At 42.0% G+C, this 23532-nt stretch overlaps 1 protein-coding gene across 1 annotated transcript in view; it reads right to left on the reverse strand.

Annotated features, from left to right (window-relative positions):
* srcin1b (SRC kinase signaling inhibitor 1b) overlaps positions 1–23532 on the reverse strand; it is a 163162-nt gene that overhangs the window by 85002 nt on the left and 54628 nt on the right. The window contains 1 exon segment of the mRNA XM_071206758.1: positions 22707–23023. Coding sequence (XP_071062859.1) covers positions 22707–23000 — 294 coding nt within the window. The 5' untranslated portion in view covers positions 23001–23023.

Consider the following 23532-nt stretch of genomic DNA (forward strand, 5'->3'; position numbering starts at 1 on the left):
AGCTACAAGTGAAGCTGCTACTAGTACTACAGTACATCATCACAAGAGCCGCCTAAAGACGTGGATAATGCTAGCTAACGTGCACGTTAGCTGCGCTAGCAACGTTCCCCTGGCTAGCTCAAGCTCACCTTTCCCAGAGGTATGGACGGAGGAGATGTGGCGGAGGAAACAAGAGACATACCCGTGGATAGACTGCAAAGCTGGGAAACTGGGCTGCAAAGTTTGTTCATCCATATCTGATGTATCAGTCTTCAAAACGCAAGGTGTGTGTGTGTGTGTGTGTGTGTGTGTGTGTGTGTGTGTGTGTGTGTGTGTGTGTGTGTGTGTGTGTGTGTGTGTGTGTGTGTGTGTGTGTGTGTGTGTGTAAAGCAGCGCTGTCTGCTTAGTTGCAATACTGTAGTTTATGCAATTTAGGCCTATACATTGTTTATGTAACGTATGTGCCAGTGTGTCCATGGTTTTGAGTCTGTGTGTGTGTTGAGCGCAGCGCCGTCTGCTTTTTGCAGTACAGTAAGTAAAGTAGGACTAAGCATACCGGTAGTTTGTGGACCTGTCTGCCCGTTTTGTGAGTGCACTGCGCGCGTGCGCACTTGTTTGGGATGACTTAATTTAAAATAGCGTCCCCCCAGTAAAAAAATCTCCACTACACCACTGCTGGTAAGGGTTGAATGTGGTGATTGAGTAAATGCATATAAGCAGGGGTGCACATAACTGGTACGCAGGTACGCATGCGTGGCAACAATCTGAAATGCATACCGTCACTTGTGTCACAAAGCGCATTTGCGTACCGACGTACTTGTGAAGCTTTTCCAGAAGGCGGTTATATCACCGGACAACAGTCGGTCTCCGTGTGCACAGACAGGGCTGCTGTTAACGTCGGCCTGTACAATGGAATTGTGTCAAAACTACGCCAACCGGTTGCGGAGGGAGAGTCCCCCCCTTCATTGGAGAACTGCGCTAAAACAGCTGATCACAACGTTCAAGCTCTGTGGTGACAAAGTACTCCACTAGCCCCCCCGTCGACTTTCTTGAAGTACTCCACTAGCAACCCCCGTTGACATTCGCGATACAGAGGGCTTCATCAAATAGCTTTGAGTGGAGCCAGAAGTGGGAGTTCCAAACACTGACTCCAGGTACTCATTTGAGTACCTCACTGAGAAAGTTATGTGCACCCCTGGATATAAGCACAAGGTATTTCAGTACTTTTCAAGACTCCGGTGAAAAGGAAAAGGTAGAACAGAGTTGAATGGTTGAATTGAAAGAGAAGTGACCTTGTAGACCATTTTTCTGATCTCAGATATTTAACTTGTATTGGTTTTCTGTGGCATTGAAGTTATGTGTATAGCCTAATATATTTACATAGCAGAACATCTCAAAAAACTCTGTACAGTTTTATAATATTGTAAATATATTTCTTGTTTTTTTGCATTTCTGAACTTGAGAAAAAGATTGTGACCAGCATTTTAATGCAGTTCCATAACCATCAAAAAAAGATTGAGGCTGTGGTCAGTCAAAAAAGGCCGTCGTATGTATTTTCCTAACTCATTTCCTCGGCCTTCAATGGAATATTTCATAGAGCAGAACCGTTTTACCACCTACCATGTGGATGCAGCTCAAGGGCATGCACGGTGCTTCCTAAGCAAAAAATACCATTTGCCTATTAATATACATCCACCCTAGCAAGGACATTATTTATCATGTGATCATCTAAGCGTAACTTATTAGCATGCTAACATTAGCTGAGAAGAACAAAACAAAGAACAGTAAGGCTGATGGGAAGGACTATTAAGTCAAACATGTTGGATAAATCAAACATTTTGGCTGATGATGTTGCTAGATAAAAAGAGATCACAAAGGCTATTATAACTGTTCCTGAAGTCACATGTCTCTCTGTTTCAATGTGATTGCAATCTGTCCAATACTGGTATTTGCACACTTAATTAAATCTGACCCTAAACCAAAGTGGGAGCAGTCGACTGCTACAGAAACTGGCTAAGATTTGTGATCTCTGATCGTTCCATTAGAATAAAGCAATTATAGATTCAGATCTGTTAAGTCGTCAACTTAAATAAAGTTCAAGTCTTGTTTCCAGTGTGGCTCTTGGTGTTGTGTTTGATGATGTTTGAAAATAATACACAGCAATGACAACAGACACTGGTTTAACATTCTGATTCTGTAGTTAAAGGTTCTCATCAACAGCTGCTCCCACTCATTATTGAAGGTCCAATACTAACTTCATGATCTATTTAAAGAGGCATGGTATTGTTACAAGCTGGCTCTGCTTGCAACATAAGGACAACAGTTCCACACAGGAGTCGCCCAAAACAAGTATTTATTTACCAACACAGTGGTTACAACCAACAATAAAACAAACACAGGAGCGGTGTCCTGGTGCACCGAGCAGGGCAGCTGAGAGAGAGCGAGAGCCTGTTCTGCAGCCCTCTCTTAAATAGTGGAACCAGGTGCCACAGCTGGGTCTCATCACTGCTGATTACAAGGAAAACCCAGGTTACCACAGCACCACAGGGTGGACAACCACAGGGTGGACAACCACAGGGTTGCCCCCCCCCCCCCCCCCCCCCCCCATATAAAAGGGTCCCCAAGACACTGAAACATCAAATTATTAATAGAGCTTATACTTACATAGACTAAATTAAACATAGCTTACGGGGTGTAAATGTTACATTATTTTTACCACACAAACAGGGACCATCCCATCAACCGCTGGTTTGGGTTCGGTGATTTCCTCGGCAGGGGCGAACCTTTGTCTGCTTTTTATCAGGGTCAGCAAGCTCACCCATCACTGGCTTAGAGGAAACCACTGGTGAAAGAGGCACATCAAGCCACACTCTGCCGCCAGCCAAATCATTACCGAGGATGACTGCCACTCCCGGAACAGGCAAAGACGGCCGGACTCCCATGGCAACCTCACCCTGCCGTAAATCACAGGACAACACCAACCGATGCTTTGGAGCAGACAACTGCATCCCCATTCCCCTAGACAATACACAACTTCCAGTGTCAGTTACCGAGGAAAATGGAAGAACACCCTCAGTTGTATGTAATGTACCAATCGATAGCACCTGTGTCTCTCAGTATCTTAACAAGGATTTTTTGTCACTTCCTTGCAAAGACACATAACCCTCACGTATGAAAGGGGCATACCCTGGAACAATTTCATCTGCCAACTGGGAGGGGCGAGCTTTCACCTCTTGCAGGGCTGGTCCGAAGTTAGAAACTGCAGCAGCAACTGGTTGCAGGGTAGTATGGAGTTTAACCGCAGCTATAGCCTCATCCATAGCAACCTTGTGGGCAGTATGGAGTTTAACTGCAGCTATAGCCTCATCCCTATAGCAACCTTGTGGGAAAAAGCTGCAAGGGCAACAGGCTTGGGAAACTGGACATTTTGGAGTCCCTTGGTTTTTGCAAGTACTGGGCATTCATTTTCCCAGTGACCTTTACCCAAACAAAGGTTGCAAGTACTTAGATCTACTTTATCCCTCCAGCCATGCACGGACCTTTGCTCCGACCTTAACACTTCATCCACTTTACCTCTGGGGTCACCAGACCAGTTATTTCTGCTCCCCCAGTCAAACCTCTCCCCTGAATGAAACTTGTGTGTTAACGTGTATTCATCAGCTAACACCCCGGCGCCTGTTACATTTGTAACCTTATGCTCATTCAGGTACGTAGCAACGCGTTCTGGAAGGATATCTTTGAATTGTTCAAGAAGGAACAGTTCCCTCAAATTATTAAGATTTACTACTTCGGAAGCCGTGACCCACCGATTAAATGTCATCGTCAGATCCCGAACAAGTTCAACATAGGTCTGTCCTTCTGACTTCCTTAGCTTCCTGAACTGCTGACGGTAGGCCTCAGGCACCAACTCATAAGCCTTTAGCACTGTAGTCTTTACCCTTAAGTAATCTTCACTGTCAGCCATACTTAATGCAGAAAATGCTTCTTGAGCCCTACCAGTTAACACACACTGTAATAGCAATGTTTTCTCCGAATCAGACCACTGTCGTCTTTGGCTAAGTCGCTCAAAAAGTCCAAAAAAAGAATCTACAGTCTTCTCCTCGAATTTCGGTAACAACCTCAAGTTATAAGCTACATCAAAAGTAGCTGGGGACAACCCAGAAGAAACCTGCACTTCTCTGCCGCTCTGGACTTATAGCTGCCTTCTCAGCCAACTCATCCTCGGAACCATCATCGACAGCTACTGCTGGCAGAACTTCTTGCAGTACCAACTGGGCCTGTAACGTAGTCACTATGGTGTCCTTACGACCCTGCTTTGGAACGTCTACCTCAAAATGCTCTGCAATTTTTAACAGTTGGTCTTTAGTACATTTTTCCAGCAGTTCCACACTGGGACACTTAACAAAATCTGTCAATGTAGCCATGATTATGCAAACTCCCTTGAACCTGGTGCACAGACACCTACAGTGGGGCAAAAAAAGTATTTAGTCAGCCACCAATTGTGCAAGTTCTCCCACTTAAAAAGATGAGAGAGGCCTGTAATTTGCATCCTAGGTATACCTCAACTATGAGAGACAAAATGAGAAGAAAAAAAAAATCCAGAAAATCACATTGTCTGATTTTTAAAGAATGTATTTGCAAATGATGGTGGAAAATAAGTATTTGGTCAATAACAAAAGTTCATCTCAATACTTTGTTATATACCCTTTGTTGGCAATGACAGAGGTCAAACGTTTTCTGTAAGTCTTCACAAGGTTTTCACACACTGTTGCTGGTATTTTGGCCCATTCCTCCATGCAGATCTCCTCTAGAGCAGTGATGTTTTGGGGCTGTCGCTGGGCAACACGGACTTTCAACTCCCTCCAAAGATTTTCTATGGGGTTGAGATCTGGAGACTGGCTAGGCCACTCCAGGACCTTAAAATGCTTCTTACGAAGCCACTCCTTTGTTGCCCGGGCGGTGTGTTTGGGATCATTGTCATGCTGAAAGACCCAGCCACGTTTCATCTGCAATGCCCTTGCTGATGGAAGGAGGTTGTCACTCAAAATCTCATGATACATGGCCCCATTCATTCTTTACTTTACACGGATCAGTCGTCCTGGTCCCTTTGCAGAAAAACAGCCCCAAAGCATGATGTTTACACCCCCATGTTTCACAGTAGGTATGGTGTTCTTTGGATGCAACTCAGCATTCTTTCTCCTCCAAACACGTCTAGTTGAGTTTTTACCAAAAAGTTCTATTTTGGTTTCATCTGACCATATGACATTCTCCCAATCCTCTTCTGGATCATCTAAATGCTCTCTAGCAAACTTCAGACGGGCATGGACATGTACTGGCTTAAGCAGGGGGACACGTCTGGCACTGCAGGATTTCAGTCCCTGGCGGCGTAGTTTGTTACTGATGGTAGCCTTTGTTACTTTGGTCCCAGCTCTCTGCAGGTCATTGACTCGGTCCCCCCGTGTGGTTCTGGGATTTTTGCTCACCGTTCTTGTGATCATTTTGATCCCACGGGGTGAGATCTTGCGTGGAGCCCCAGATCGAGGGAGATTATCAGTGGTCTTGTATGTCTTCCATTTTCTAATAATTGCTCCCACAGTTGATTTCTTCACGCCAAGCTGCTTCCCTATTGCAGATTCAGTCTTCCCAGCCTGGTGCAGGTCTACAATTTTGTTTCTGGTGTCCTTTGACAGCTCATTGGTCTTGGCCATAGTGGAGTTTGGAGTGTGACTGTTTGAGGTTGTGGACAGGTGTCTTTTATACTGATAACGAGTTCAAACAGGTGCCATTAATACAGTTAACAAGTGGAGGACAGAGGAGGCTCTTAAAGAAGAAGTTACAGGTCTGTGAGAGCCAGAAACCTTGTTTGTTTGTAGGTGACCAAATACTTATTTTACCGAGGAATTTACCAATTAATTCATTAAAAATCCTACAATGTGATTTCCTGGATTATTTCCCCCCATTCTGTCTCTCATAGTTGAAGTGTACCTAGGATGAAAATTACAGGCCTCTCATCTTTTTAAGTGGGAGAACTTGCACAATTGGTGGCTGACTAAATACTTTATTGCCCCACTTTTTTTTTTTTAACTCTGGAATACCTCTCCCCTAGCTAACTGCCAACCCAATACTAACTATCTTGTCTCACCCTAGTCTTCATGCATGCCACGACAGGTGTTTTAAACACTTACCCAATGACCCAGTAAAGCCCCAGCGAAGCTGTTACTCACCAAGACAGCCACGGACGTGTCCCCATGACAAAAATGTCATGTTTATGCACAAAAATAACAAACCTACAAGCTCCCCTAAAGGAGATGTTGCTTATGCCTATCAGGAAAAGGTAATTCCAAAGCTAGTCCTTAATGCCCTACACCAGGAGCAAACTGTCTACACAATCAAGGCAAACAAATCAAGTAAAGAACTATCACCTGGTTCTTGGATCAGACGAGCCCCCATATGTTACAAGCTGGCTCTGCTTGCAACATAAGGACAACAGTTCCACACAGGAGTCGCCCAAAACAAGTATTTATTCACCAACACAGTGGTTACAACCAACAATAAAACAAACACAGGAGCGGTGTCCTGGTGCACCGAGCAGGGCAGCTGAGAGAGAGCGAGAGCCTGTTCTGCAGCCCCCTCTTAAATAATGGAACCAGGTGCCACAGCTGGGTCTCATCAGCTGATTACAAGGAAAACCCAGGTTACCACAGCACCACATGGTGGACAACCACAGGGTTGTCACAGTATCGACCAATAACAGTCTGTATGTATTCAAGTCTTCTGCCTGCAGAGAAGAGGCAACAGTCATCTTAAAACCCATCAATTAATCACACATGATGGCACACACTGAGCTTCTGGGCGAGGATGGGATGTTTGGATCTGGCTTCACGCCAAAATGCTGGCTTCTCTGAATATTATTCTTTGTCTCAATGTTTTTTACAGGGCTTTCACTGTTCTCCAGGTGTGAACAGAACTTGCGAGCTGTTTTTTGGCTTGCACTTATGTTTGAAAACTGATTGCTCTTTACAATGTAACAGTCACTGCATTCATTCAAATACTGATTTGCACTTTGTCTTAACTTAACCTCCAATTAATATCTCATTTTAGTTTTCTGCGAGTCGTAATTGCACCACATATGCTGTGAGAGCTTTTGATGCAAACGTTTCCCTTATTAATTAAACTAAGGTGTAGGTAGAAATTAATTCATGTTTGGGCAGCTGTTCAGGGAGCTGCCTGAAACCCAAATATTTTCTCTCCTAAAATCTCAGTTGCAAACTTTTGAAATCCGTCTCACTCATGTTGAAAATGGAGTTGAAGGGTATAAGAAGAGTGTTTGTGAAAGAAAGAACAGGCCTGTGGGCTGCTGTGACCCAGATTGCAGAGCTCCGTGTGGTTTTTAGGCATCAATCCCAACGTGCTGACCAAAACTACAAATCCTACCTGATCTGAAGCCATCCAGACAATTACAGGAAGTAGTGTATACACTCTGTTCAATTGTATTCCTTTGTCCTTTAAATACTATTTATTCATATGTATAGTGCAGTTGATCCTCATAGAACTACATCAGCAAAAAATGCTTTGTGTGTAACTTCCACTCATTATATCTATTGGATTCATTCTAACTTTTTTACAAATGCTATTATGAAAACAATTATATAAACTATGGTTTATATGTATCTGCAGATGACGTGGTTGTTGCTAGTCTTTTGTTTGGGGGTGATGTGATTGCATACGGTCTTTTTACAGCAAGTGCATTGGAGCTTAACTCCAGTAAAACCAACGAGCCATTATCTGCTTTAAACAGGTCTTTACCACACAGCCAGTCACAGTAATGTCAGCCAGTGGAAAAGTAATGTGCTTCGGGATATTCACTTGAGAGGGCAAGTTCTTATTGAAAACGTTCTGTCCTACGATGTTTGCATGCAGGACATCTGAAGGAGCTTGCTAGTGAGGGTCATTAATGTGGAAATTAAACTGATCACATGACCTGTTTTCTAGAAGCTAAACTCTGGTAAGTACTATAGAAAGCCTTTCGGCAAGGACGTCATACCAAAGGGAAGTTGGCTTGCTCAAACCTCAGAGACTCATTTTTATTTGTTTTGTTTTTGGTATCCGTTTTAAACTGATGAACAGCAGTTTTTAGTCCTTTGTGGGAAAAAAACGTGTTCTAATCTCTAATCTCAAACATTTTAATTATAGGGTCTCCAACAAGGGCTTTGCGAGTATAACTTGTCTCCTACATTTATTAAGCGGCCAGCATGAGACTTGCTTTGGCTTTTTGCTGCTCCCGCTATCTCCCATAGCTCTCTCCCCATCACACTACACCCCTACCATATGGGCTACGTCACATACACTCTCTCCCTATCAGCACTGGGAGTTAAGTTGGTCAAAATAATCATGATGCCTACTGTATATCAAGATGATTGTAATAATCATTTTAGCCATAATCGTGCAGGACTTTGCATTCAGCGAGTACACATGTTGTTGCTTATCACTTTTCTGTAGCTAGATTGTAAGGAAATGGAAATTGAAAATGCCACCTTGAAAGGTTTGGAAAGATATGTTATCCAAGTTTAATGTTACTATTCAGTGATGAATGGGAGTGGTGGGGTTAGGCCTGGGCATCATGAATAGCCCTAAATGTATATGTACGAATAACAATGGCTGACTTAGCTTAATACATGCATATCTAAATGAGCATGCTTCACCAATGTAATCATGTAGTGAATTATTGAAAACAAGTATTAGGCTACACCTAGGATCACCTTTACTGTTTTCAAGATATGCCACAATGATGGTTAGCTAAATGTATTTATAATTAGCTTTTCAGGTTATTACAACCACCCAAAGAATTGTATTTGTTTTTGAATTCATGATTTTCTAGAAACATGAATGCACTACTCTTGAATGGAAATCAATAGACCTGACCTTGACGACATGGCCTGTTTTAGTGTGTGTTTGCATTTTAAACAAATAAAGATTATCAATTAGTTCTTTAATCTATTAATTCCATTAATACATCTGTAGCATTTGTTGGAATCCAGCGCCATTAGTCGACTTCATTATGCTTTTATTACCGGTATTCTCTGAAGGGGTCAGTCGAATGGGGACACCCCTGTCCGTGCAATCAATGCAATTGTAAATGTGTTTGTTGATTTTTTGAAAATATTTATTATATACAGAACAAGACTACCCACATATTTACTTGGCAGCTAGAGCTACATACACATTGCGATTTGGGACTTGTTCATTAAAATATGTTATTAGAATCAAAAAATAATACAATTAAGTTGTTGACTAGACTGGACTAGAAAGTCGTTGGCGTTTAAGCAACTGCTTACAGAAAGCTCTAATAATAAATCTGCAATCAATAAATCACTTCCCAACTTCACATTATGCATTAATGTAATATCACTTATATAAAATAATAATATTGCTGTCAAGGATCATTTCTAATGACATAGTGCTAACAACCCCTGTCACCTCCAGCTGATGTTTTACACTTTGAAGAACCTCCATGTGGTGGCTTCATAATGACACATGTGCATTGGTATCATCAGCCTCCTCACAGCATCATTGTGACAGAAACAAACAGCTGATGGCCGAGCACCCTGGGTTATAACCCCTAATATACATCTCGCCATTCACAGGAACTAATCACTATTTCTCCTGGTCCATTCACCTTAAATTGGAAATGGCCAAATCTACCGCCGAGTCACTCCACAAATAATGTAATGCACCAACAAGCGGACACTTTTGGGAATATAAACCCTGTCTCGTCTAACGCAAACAGGCCCCCTGTGCACAGTGACTCAGTGATTACTGCCTGCTATATTTCTCAATCACTTGAGCTGAAATCCCAAAGCGCACATATGCTTAGTGACGGCCGGCGCTCAGAGAGACGATGGGGCGCGAGGAAGCAGAGAGACAGAGATGAGCAGAGACACATGCATGCCTGACCTGCATGCCAAGTAGCCATCTTTGTACCCACCCTCTTTTATTTCCTTCTCAAGCCCCAAACACACACACCAACACATGTGCACTCACACACACATGTGCAACACACATTATTTTGTGATTATGCACATAGCCTTCACATACATGCATATACGTCACTGCAGCAGCACAGACACACCTGGACATCACCTGCCAGCTATGGGAACACACACACATAAACACAAACACTCACACACACATTTTGTCATGCACTTACATCATATAGAAAAGAAGCAGAGGATAAGTTAACACACGCCACTACACACATTAAGAAGACACACACACACACACACACACACACACACACACACACACACACACACACACACACACACACACACACACACACACACACACACACACACACACACACACACACACACACACACACACACACACACACACACACTCCTGTACTTTTCACACTCCATCATCATTTATGCAGCAGTACAAGCGTCACACAGCCATGGCAGCGCCACTGAAACGTCTCAGTTGAGCATGCGAAGACGGGGTTAGATTGAGTTACCGTGGCTACTTAATCAGCATGTCGTCCGCCTGGCGCATCCTCCCGCTCCAAACGCCTCTCTTTTCCTCCTCCCCTCGCTCCATCTTTTTTGTTTTTTTTTCTTCTCACTGCGGCTCTGTGTCTTTCCCGCGCCCTGAGGATCCGCCGGAGTCCCCCCTCACTGGTTCCAGTAGTATCGCCTCAGAGGCAGTTAGCATATCTTCCTGCTCCTCCTCTTCCTGTGCCTTCCCCTCTTTCTCCCCACCTCTCTATCTCTCTAGCTGTCACCCTCTCACCCTCTCTCGCCCCTGACTCAAGCGATAGAACAGCCTCCCTCTTTTCCTCCACTCTGTCTCTCCCCTGCTGCTGTCGCCTCTCACTCAGTAGAGCCTGTGCCTCCTTCCAGAGCCTAGGCATTGCCAGCGATATGATATCACTCAGTTTCCTTATATGGGAAACCGGTGGGTTGCCATGACGACAGCAGACTCCACCTGTTTCTCCATCTCTCTCCCCCTGTCAGACCACCTTTTTCCTCAGGAGATAGATGGTGGGGCTTTGGGCACAGCACATGAAAGAGCAAAGAGTGGGTGGAGAGGAAGGAGGAGATGTGAGATGATGCGAGTAGACGGAGACGTGATGGACAGAAGCTGACGGAGGCTTGGAGAATGAGAGCACACTTAAAGGAGTAGCTCAACATTTGTGGGAATTGATTTGCTTCCTCCAGGAGAGTTAGATAAGAATATTGATATCCGATTGTGTGGTAAATACAGAGCAGGATAGCTTAGTTTAGCATAAAAGCTGGGGGCTAGGGAAACAGCTAGCCTGGCTCTGTCATAAGTGAGAAGAAAATAAAACTAACCAACTCTAATGCTCTTAATTGACGCAATAATACGTTTGAATCTCATTTGATGTTTTCAAATTAAGCCTAGAATATCTTTAGTAATATATGACCTTATCACCCTGAGTATGAATGTTCAAGTTCATATTAGTATTTTGTGTCTCTACTGTGACATGTTTAAATGTTAAAAAAGTGCTTTATTGTTCTTATACATATTTCCCCCATGTCTGAAACAAGAGCCCAGTCTGCTCTGATTGGTTAGCTGGGCAGCTCCGTTGTGATTGGTCAACCACTAAAAGATGTCCTGTCCTCTCTAGACCAGTGGTTCTCAAATGGGGGTACGCGGACCCCTAGGGGTACGTTGGAGTACTGCAGGGGGTATGTGAGTTTTATTTTATGTCAATGAAAAAAAAAACATAATTAATGCCTTTAAACAAACTACTAATAGTAGATTAACTACTTTATTCAAAGGTATACAGTAATTCTGGATAATAAAATGGGAAATATAAACGGTGTGCTCTCTTTTCCTCTCCCTCTCCTGACAGCTCGTCAGGCTCTTGCAGTTTGCTGAACCTGTAATAAGTGACCCGACAGTAAAGAATAAATATATTTATAACTAGTTTAGCTAGTTCCAGAGTAGATTAATTAGCTAAGTGTGTTAGGTCTAACTCTTAATGTATTTTGCTCCGCTCACCGGTCCGTCACAGCGGCGGAGCTGTGATCATGCAGAGCTGCGTGTTCTCCGTCAGCAGCAGGCAGCAGCTGATCTGATCTCTCGCTCGCGTCCGGTTATACTTCACTCGCGTCTATGTCCAAATCTGTCAGATCTAGCTAATTCTAGTTAATTATATGACTGCCTGCTTATCAACGGACACCTACACAATAAGCGTTGCTTGGCGCAGCATTATGCATATGTTTATATGAGGGGTCAAAATCCCATGCTCATAACATGCTCATATCTTTTTTTCTCTTCATTCCCCACGCCCCAAAATAAATACCAATACATAAATACCAATTTTAGGAAAAGTAACGAAGCTTGAGCAGTGTGGGTGGGTATTATATGAACAGAGTTACACATATTTCAAAACGCGAAGTCTAATAACTGCAGGTTGCCTCCCTGTCAGAATGACAAAGATCCTCAGTGAAGCACAAGCCCATGTTTCTCACTAAATTGTAAGCAGGGACGTGCACAGGTACGGGCTAATGTTGCCCGGGCAACGGCCCGTTTGGCTGACCTTCCCCTCTGGAGAGAGCGAGAGTTTGTTTTTCTCTTTTCTGTTGTGGCCGAATCAACATGATAAGCCCACAATTAGTATTGTAGCGTCTCGCTGCGGGAAACACACTTTGTCAGCGCTGTCATCTGCCGGTGCGTTAAGACCACCTCAGTGTCGGATTTTGGAAACTTGATTTTGAGTTGTCTCATGGCAGTTAGGGTATAAGGGACAAACCAGGGGACTTTACTTCCTCTTGATACCGTCGGTTATTTACAAAAAAACACCTAAATAATAGCCTACTTGTTGTTATTGTGCTTCTGTCTTTCTGTGTCTTTTCATCTGTAAACTCCCTCAATGGGGCCGCTCGCTCTTTTCTTGATCGCCCTCTCACGGGTGAACAGTTCAATGTCCCGCTTCATTGTAGGATTTCTGCCATGTCTCTACTTTAGTTTGACCATCTCTGTTACTAAGTTATGGAATACTACATAGATAAGTAATTAGATACCTTACCGTTACTGCGCTCATAAAGAATGATAAGAATAAGAATAATGCGTATTGAACTGGTTTCATTAATTAGTGAGTTTATTTAAGGTAATTAGGCTAGTTACAGGCCCTATTTTATCAGTATGTCCTGCACAGCAGTTACTGTACAATTGGCAAACTACATTACAACAGAATTGTCCCAATTTTGTCTTTAATAGTTGCTAACGTTAGATATTTTTGATGTGATATGGACCGCAAAAGAAAAAATGTCCCTGGTTTTCATTTTTAAAATCAAGTTACCGAATGCAAGTAGTCGCCTTAGCTTATTTTGTTATGAGATGTGAATTACTGTTCAATTTAGTTGATGTAATAATCGTTTGGTTTCTTTTACATTAAAAACAAGTTACAATTTCCAAAAGGTCTTTTATCGGGGGCAGGCCCTTTTTCCAGTTTTGTTTGTAGCCTTTATTTAACCAGGTGAAAGCCCCTTGAGATCAAAAGATCTCTTTTTCAAGGGTGACCTGCAGAAAAAGTTTAGAGCAATAGCCCCTCCAAATGTCTGTGCACGTCCCTGATTGTAAGTATAACATATTAAAAAGATCAGTTCAATGCAACTAATGTCGTCTTAGTGTAATTGCATGATGTTAAAATTGGTTTGCCATGAATTTAGTGATGGATTGTAAACATTTGAAAGGTAGCATTTAAGTGTTTCTCGTTACAAGGTTGTTGTTTTAATAAATCAGACACTGATGGTGCAGCGCTGTACTGTACCTCTTTATATAGGCATTTTGTCCCTAACAAATTGTTTTTGGGCTGATCAGGGGGTACTTGGCGGTATATTTTTTTCAAAGGGGGTACATTATTGAAAAAAGATTGAGAACCACTGCTCTAGACTATCACGTAAATGGTGTTGCCAATAAAAGCACAAGTTGCGGATGTAAACAAAGGAGTCCAATGGAGGCGTTTAAACTGAAAAGCCTAACAAGAGTTGGGTCGTTTGTCTCTGCTTAAACATTTAAATATTTTTTAAAACTAGAACCAGAAAGGTTTATTTAAAGAATGTTTCATCAGCATTTACTATATATACTTAAAGTTAACCTATAAGTGACAGTATTATATAATGGTAGTACAGAGATAAAGTAAATACCCAACTTTAGACTTTTCACTCAATGGGCTCTTTAGAAAGAAACAACAATATTGTTAATGGCTGCTTTGTCCAGCCTCTAGCTCTGTACTTTACACAGAGAAGATATGATATTGACATCAATCTTCCTAACAGAGTCTCAGACAGAGAGCACACAGAATGCTGAGCTGCTCCTTGAAGCTGTGCAGGGAGAGAAGCTGCAGCTTGTGTTCAGCCCATCTGTGTCAGGTATCACGTCAGAGCATGTGGTGATTGATGGAGGAATGAAACAGAGACTATGAAGAGGAGAGAGACAGGAGAAGGATTTGATGGAGCGCTGAGTTCAATATTCATGTTCTCTCACTTAAATCCTTGTCTCAATATTCTATCGTTGACTTTTTCCAATATTAACCACTAAAAAATGGCCCGGTGATCATAAAAAAGCCTCCACTGCGAACATCTTAAGCCCCAGAGGATTCTCGCCACAAAATGCCCACCAATGTGCTGTTATTATCTCCAAGGAAGAAAATGTTCACATGTGGGAAAAAGGAAGCACTCAGAGATATGATGCCCCTCTCCCGAAGGCTACGTTGTTGTTGTTGTTGTTGTTGTTGTTGTTGTTGTTGTTGTTATTATTATACATGTGTTATATAGAAATGTGGATCTGCAGTAAATTACAGGCAGCAATTTACTAAATGTCTTTTAAAAGGCTTTTAAAATGTGTAGTAGTTTAGGAGACAATAATTGTTGTTGGTGTTGATCAGGCTTGGATTTTCGTCATTTTAGGGGCAAGGCCAGTTGGCCTTTGGTGTCACACATTTTTTCAGGGCGCAAAGGCCACATGCTAGGGCACAAAGGCCATTGAGGGAAACATTTGGATTTGGACCTTACAAATAAATAACTTCACTTTCTGATAAGAAAAACACACGAATGACATGGAAAACAAATCACTTTTTTAATATCAACCATGTCAAACATATCATCATATAGGCCTATGCCTCCTTAGTATTACCGTATATATAAAATGAAATACTCTACTTTGAATAATTAGCATTTGGTATTCTTTCCATCTACTACTTCTCCCATTCACAAATCCAAAATCAAATAAAAACATCTAAAATTCTATTAATATGTAACAAATATATTCCATTTCATTCCATACATCATTCAGCAGTGCACAGTGAAGCTCCAACATTCAACTGTATGTACAAGCAATACTTTGAAATGCAAAAATGTGTGTGTGTGTGTGTGTGTGTGTGTGTGTGTGTGTGTGTGTGTGTGTGTGTGTGTGTGTGTGTGTGTGTGTGTGTGTGTGTGTGTGTGTGTGTGTGTGTGTGTGTGTGTGTGTGTGTGTGTGTGTGTGTGTGTGTGTGTGTGTGTGTGTGTGTGTGTGTGTGTGTGTGTGTGTGTGTGTGTGTGTGTGTGTGTGTGTGTGTGTCTCTTTAATCAACTCCTCACAGCTCCTCATATCTGTTCAGAAACTAGACAAAAGTTAAAAATGAACAAACCAGAGACTGTCTGTGTCATGGCGAATACAGTCGCTGCTTTAATTCTGTCTTTAGGACGATGTTGTGAGTTTGGACGGACGGAGCAGATACAGGTTAGTTTAGCCTGATCTGATCGAATGGAGATCGCTCCATTCAGAGAACACGCATTTTAAAAGTGTTTCGCCTGCCGTCTTCTCTGCACACTTGTCAAAGCATGTTTTTTACTAACCGTTATCAGTATTTAGTTACTTCGGCATCATTTTGAAATGTCTATTACAATTAAATCATGGTAAAATAGGTTAATTTTGTCGTAGTTGGTTTCCACCATAGAATTTACATGGATATAAGCCCCGCCCCCTCTCCAGCGCGTCCTGTTTGAGTGGCAGGAGTAAACACAGCTGACAGCCGCGGTGAAACTCCAGCGGTTAGAGCAGGGGTGGGGAACCTTTTTCCTCTCAAGGGCCATTTCAATTTTTTCAACATCCTCCGAGGGCCGTACAAATTATTGACCTCTGCTTAAATATCACAGCCCATTTAATTTGGCCTTTCTTTCATGCTGTGCAAAGAAAAAGCAACCTCTTAATCCAGATATCTTGCCATGACTCACGCATGCATGCACGTGCACGGTGTGGTTTGACCACCAAACAGAAATATATGGACACAAGATGTGTGCAAATGTATTTAGTTTCCTATCCATGTGGACATGATTTAAGTGGGGGGGGGGAGGGGGGGGACTTAACCTCCTCCAGGGGGTTCTGGGGGGCATGCTCCCCCGGGAAGATTTTTTTTCTTAAATGTTGAAGTTAAAAGCATCAATCTGGAGCACTTTGAGAGCAAAATTAAGAGATCTATGGATACATCTTTCAACACCCATATGAAACAGAACTGTAAGCAGATTTACTTTTTCTTTATGGATATTTTACAAATCTCTCTCCTTTCAAAATGTATTCTTGTTTATTAATAACAACTTTTGTTTACTGTCATATAGTATTGTATACCTGTTTACTTTATTCTCTTGTTTTTTGATAACTATAATGTTCATATCAAGATGTGCCTTTACCTCACTGGTTGGAGAACAAGCTTCTTATATTCGTTAGCATAGCTGGCTAACCAGATGCTAATAACAACAAAGTTATTGACTGTATGATCAGTATGACAGATGAACAGATCGCGACTGGGCAACTAAGACACAGCCACGCAAAAACTGCAGCATGTGTACTGCAATTTTTTAAGTCCCGGAGCGGCGTTCTGGTGCTCTCCGTCAGAACTGCACCCCAGTCAGCCGAGACATATACCACGTGATGACAAGTTAGGCTCGTGTTGTGTTCAAGGACCATGACCGTTGGCAGGAAAAACAGGCACTCGCTTGTTTAATTATCTTGCGGTCTAGATTTCTTTAATTTTTTTCTTTTTTGCGTGTGTTTATAAATTACCTCGAGGGCCATACCAAATGGTCTTGCGGGCCGTATACGGCCCGGGGGCCGGAGGCTCCCCACGCCTGGGTTAGAGCGATGAGAATATTCGCATCGCGTCCGTTGTGAACGCAGCATAATGCAGTTCAGAAACCACTGTTCTGACGCTTTTAAAGCAACTTCGAGATTTTAACAGTATAAGGAGCACACAGGCCATGGTGGCCGTAGGACGTACAATTATTTTCTGGGCTTCACGGCCAGACCGAGGGGGCATGGCCGTCATGGCCGCCAGTGAAAATCCTACCCTGGTGTTGAGACAATATGTTGTAATAGTAATATAACATTAGCAGCCCCACCTAGTGTCAGCAGAAAGTATTAAAATAATGATTACAACAAAATGCAAAAAATAAATTTAAATATATATAAAATATATTTTAAGATCATGTTTAATCATCTGATTCGTCTGTACATTGCTGTTTTAGTATGTGTTCTTCTAATTAGTGTCTACAGTGTGTGCCTATTGAGCTGTTTGTTTAGAGCCAACACACTCTCACTCCCTAAGCGTCCAATAGCGACGTTTGGTCAGTGTCCGTGGCGTCCAATTGTGACGCTCCTAGGCTCCTTCAGCGTCATAAAGGGACGCAAATAGCTTTCAACTGATTGCAATGTATTCCCATCTGCGTCGGGATTTGACGCTCATGGAAGCACGGCATTCGTTTATGTCGGCTGCCCTTAAAGGTAATGTGAGCGTCCATTCCCAGGAGTAAAGGATGGCAGAAGACACTACACTACCCAGAATCCCCAGCTATCGTTTGGACTACACCATGTGCTCTTGACAAACCCCGTGATAGTCCTCAAGCTCTGTGATTGGAGAGTGTGCTCCGAGGGTTAAGCAGATTCTCGAACAGCACTTGAAATGGGATGGAACCACGGCAGACTGTCCAAAACTGGATTTGAACGGGTCCACCGCGTCCCCCCTCCCCCACCCCGTCCCCAGAACTACACATGCTGGCTATTCTGTTTCGCAACATGTTCTCTATGGCACGTCTCTACTGGGAGTTGTAGTTTTAAAATACGTTTTCGTATTTCCCATAATAAGAAGTTGCCAGTATTAAACTGTGTACATCCCTGGAGGTTTAGGGGACAGGAAACACTCACATTTAAAACATATAATTAATAAATGGGTGAAAATTGCTTGTGCCCAATATGGGCAGTATTAATATATATACCCACATGCCAGCTAAGGTCAGAAGAGCTTTATTTAACAGCTGGTCTTATGTGTGTGACCCCTGTGATAATATTACATTACATTAATTGATAAGCCTGAAACATGCACTTGTCAAGGTTCAGAGGCACATTTTGCAAATATGGCAGTAGCCATCGATCAGCTTAAGATAAGATATACTTTATTGATCCCAAGTTGGAACATTTGCGTTACATCAGCATGTGTAACAGTTAAATATGCAGTTGTGTTTATTTGAAAATCATTTAGTATAATCACATAAATTCTGTGTTTTATATTCAACAATTCTGTGTTCTTTATTTATTGATTGTTCAATACCTGACAAGGCCGGAGATGAAATATCTACATACATCTTATAAGAGTAATACATTATGTATAATATCAGTTAAAATAAGTGCTTCAACATAGTTAACATTGCTGGAGGTATGCACAAATATTGATAGATGTCTTGTAATGCACTATTGAGGAACCTGCAACCCAAGTTTTTCATTCAGTGCAGAACTACACCACAGTTGTGTAGGCCTATATGATATGTCAATAAACCTTAGAAAATCTTGAAATCTTGAACGGGATGTGCAAAATAGTCATTACATACAGTCTTTAATTAACAATTAGTAGAGAATAACGAGTAATGAATATACTTTATAGGGATCGTATTAATATCTAATAATAAAATATTGAAATTCAATAACATGCTTTAACCACCAGGTGTCCCTTGATATCAGCTGTGCACCTTTATGGTGTAAATATAGCCTATCTACCAATTGGATCAAATATAAAAGTGAGCCGAATTAGTGTTGATACTGCAAGGAGACGTATTGTGTGAAAAGAAATGTAAGATGTTGTTTAATGGCTGATATATTTATGATCCACGTCACGTTTTCAGTTCCTCATGTTTGTCTTCTCATCAGGGCTCTATAAATACAGAACTACGGTAGATATGTAATATGTAATGCAGCCGAACCGTGTATTACAATGTCGTTATGTGATGACTTTCAAAGAGAAAAGCAAGCACACTCGGAATAAGGTATTATTATTATTATTTTGGTCTGTTTCCGGTATTTGTTAATGACGATGTGCTCTGAGATGTGAGACTGGAATTGCACAGGGGGGAAATAACGTAGGCTATCTTTAGATGCGGATTTTGTTAAACTAATATGTTTAGGCTGTGGACCAACACTATACATTGACGGGGAAGGGGGTAGCAATAAAGATAACACCATGAAACAGTTACACAACATAACAGAAATAATATCGATAGCAGCGTCCCTAGCAACCACCTTGGTAACAATGAAAACGTCGCGATTTCCTGAAGTAATCTTCGTAATAACTAGCAAACTAAAGATCATGTACATCCACTGCACACATAATCTGAAATAACAACTCATATTTCTCGCATCAAATGACATCAAAACGCATTTTAATGGCCAAACTAACTTTAAAATAGGCATTTTACACCCAGAATAAAACGAATTTCGGCCATGTTTTCTTTTTCTGCAGGGAGAAATTTGAAGATCACGTGACATGGACGCCAGCCATCGGAATGAATGGTGAAAAAAACGGGGTTTGTCAAACAGAGCACATGGTGTAGGCCAAACGATAGCTGGGGATTCTGGGTAGTGTAGTGTCTTCTGACATCCTTTACTCAGAAAACATATTTGTTTCTCCGAATCGAAGGGGAAAAATACAAAAGCATTGCACACAATTTAAACCAATCAATGTTGTGTAATTAACAAGGATAATCTGGTGTTTTTTAGTCGATGAGTAGTGCAGATATCACTGTAAAATCAATCGACAGTAAGAGGAGTACTTACTTCCGGGTGTAAAATTCTCCGTTATCCAATGGGAATGGATGCTCACATTGCCTTTAAGGGCAGCCGGCATAAACGAATGCCGTGCTTCCATGAGCGTCAAATCCCGACGCAGATGGGAATACATTGCAATCAGTTGAAAGATATTTGCGTCCCTTTATGACGCTGAAGGAGACTAGGAGCGTCAAAATTGGACGCCATGGACACTGACCAAACGTCGCTATTGGACGCTTAGGGAGTGAGAGTGTGTTGTTAGAGCAGTGTTTCTCAAATTTTTTCATACCAAGGACCACTTAACCAATAAAAAAACACTCGCGGACCACCTAACTCCACAAATATCCGAAATCACATCGTTTTTCTAGAACAGATTACAAATCGCGTGGAAATGGTACAAACAAGCGGCAACATGTGTGATGAAGGTGTTGCGCTGGGCTATATCATGCAATCAAAAGTTAAACTTAAGCTCGCTCCATTGCGGAGATATTCCCGCGAGAATGGGGACAACTTAAATGTATTTATTTATTTCAAATGTGAAATGTTACCAATATACTCGCGGACCACTAGGGGGCGCTCACGGACCACCAGTGATCCGCGGACCATACTTTGAGAAGCACTGGTTTAGAGCCATGTGGGACAAAACCCGATCCTGCCCCTCCCTCTCACTGTCTAAGTGAACGGTGACTGTAAAAACTACACTGCGCATGCTCAGAGTATTTTCCTATTTAATGTGTGTGGCAAAAAATAATGATCATAGGGGCAAAGTGCTGCCATCCCCACCATACGTCATCTCACATAATTCAGAGCTGATTGGCTGTAAGTACGTGTGCCGCGAAAAGTGTGGTGTGTGAAGAGGAGGAGAGAGATGCGTCCTAAAACCAGGAAGTAAGCTGCGCATGGCTTCCCTCCACAAAAGATAAATGAGATTTCTCCATAGGATTTTAGAAAATAGCCCAAAATAAGATCTGTGGGAAACGTAGCTGTTAGATAAATGTAAGTTTTGTTCAGCCGGATAATATCCACATGTCTACCCTACTTTTATAATTTTCGAATCATAAATCCATCATTTAGATTTATGATAGACTTTTGAAACTACAAGAAGATAAGGAGGACTTTTACAAAAAAGTAATAGAGATTTTTGTCCAGAAGGATAGGCAAATGGACTTCATCTTCAAGTCAAGGTAAGACCACAATTGTATTGAAAATGGGATCTTACTAAGAGAGAACAATTCAATATTTAAATGATAAAATTACATTTTGTGGGTATCCTTCTGTTGAACTGTCCGTTTAAAATTAATTGAAGCATCAGACTAAAGAGGCTTTTGAAAATAATATTATATTTTGATTTAGGTCAAAATATAATATTTGTAAACCTGAAGAGTCAGTGCCAGTGCCTCAACAGCCATGCACCTCACTGCAGAAGCTTATATATAGACATCTAAGTTTTTTGTGCCCCACCACTTTTGTACATATAGAAACGCCACTGAACATTAGGTAGCTTTTAAATGTTGTTCAGGTTTGTCAAAATCAAACTATATCTTGGTATTTATTCATTATATAATTCCAAAACTTTCACAAATATGATCTCCACCATAGCACTTAATCTTGTTTTCCGGATAATCCTGTTACTTTGTTCTTCTATAATAATGGTGAAGGACTCATGGAGCAAATGCCAAGAGCAGAGTTTCCACTTGTTTCCACTTCCACACTACAACATTATACTTGGCTTGTTTATGGCATGCCAAATCTAATCTCAAAGCCAAATTGCCTGCTACATTACTATATTTGACCAGTTGGCAATGTAACTTTTAAAGGTCCCATATTATACTATATTTTAACAATATATTATAGGGCCATATCTATACAAAACATGTCTCTGTGTTTTGCTCAAAATACCAAACAGATCACACATTGTAGCATGCCTCATACCCCTCTATTTCAGCCCTATTACAAAAGTGCTGATTCTGGGTCAGTAGCTTTAAATGTAACCGAGCTGCTGTTGGCTATGCCCTCTTTGGAGCGTCCACATGCAAGCAGTGAGCTCTGTGAAGAGAAGGGTGTCTACTCTACCGGCAGAAACTCAGCTCATCACCGTGATTAAACGCCATATTATGTTCCAAACCACATCAATCATTATTTCTGAGACAGTTTGGAGCCCAAACGCTTTCTCTCTCGCGTGTTTACCACAAAGACAGAACCTTTTATATCTGGATTTTTTACACATATTCTCTCCAGCGTTAGCTCTGAGTGTTAGCGATGCTTGCTAATGTAAACGAAGATCATTTTACGTCCAAAACACGTCATGCATTTTCGATCTTATGTCATGACTGCAGCAAATCTGGATCAGCTCCGTTGTACCCCCGTTTTTAGAGATGTGGGTAAGGAGGAGAGAGGGTTTTGTTTTCTGACACTTTGTGAGTCTCCTTACACACCGGGGACACATTTATATATAAAAGACATCAAAAAGTGCATTTTGCATAATATGTGACCTTTCGAAGGATTTTTTTAACTGAGTTGACGACCATTGGTGCAATTAAAATGATAACCCTGTTAGCAGGATGAAAGCATTCTTTGTTTGTCTGCTTCTTACTGGGGGCTAATAAGGTGTGTTTGTTGTGAAATACCTGTCGTCCTGCGGGGGCGGAGCCCTGCGACAGGCTCCCCGGGCTGTTGGAGAACTTGTTCTTCTGCAGATCCATGAGGGCATCCCGCTGGCGCTCGATATCTGCCTTGTGGATGCTGTTCAGGGCCTCCAGGCTCTTGGCGGCTATGGAGTTGTGCCGGCGGTCCAACGAGGATGACGTGAACCCCCCGTTGGTGTTGTTGGTGTTGTCGGGGAACCGCCGGACCCCGCGACCCCCGCCGGCAGCCAGGGTGTGGTAATCCCGCGGGAACTCAGCATCACCGGCAGAGATCATGGGACCCTTTCTCTTCTCGCGACCTGCAGCAGATTGTCAGGGTGGGAGGGTTAGAGAGTGGGGGGTAGAAAGTGAAGGAGTAAGCAGTGCAACAGCTACTCATGATTACGAGACGCCATTATATCATATGATAAAATGCAGCATTTGTCCAAGTGTGTAGACCTTCTTACTTTCCAGGTAGCCTCACAGACGGCAACAACATTCCGAAATTATATGATTTAAAATAAAAGCAATAATTGTGGCTTGATATTGAGTAAGAACATGTTTTTATGAACCACATAGCTTCCGGTCTCCCACGACCCGACCGGAGAAAAAGACGTGCTGCAGGCACGAAACACATTACCAGTAGAAATACATTGCTTTTAAAATCGTGCTGTGCAACACGAAAAAAAGGGGCAAATCGTGTTGGTGAACACGAATCAATAGATTAAAAATCGTGTTGGTGAACACGAAATGCCGTGAGACTGGGTTGACACTGATGACAGTCGACATATTTTACTGTTGACGGTTTTATTTTGGATCTCCACTTTTC

Source organism: Pseudochaenichthys georgianus, chromosome 19 (assembly GCF_902827115.2).
Source record: "Pseudochaenichthys georgianus chromosome 19, fPseGeo1.2, whole genome shotgun sequence".
Lineage (NCBI taxonomy): Eukaryota > Metazoa > Chordata > Actinopteri > Perciformes > Channichthyidae > Pseudochaenichthys > Pseudochaenichthys georgianus.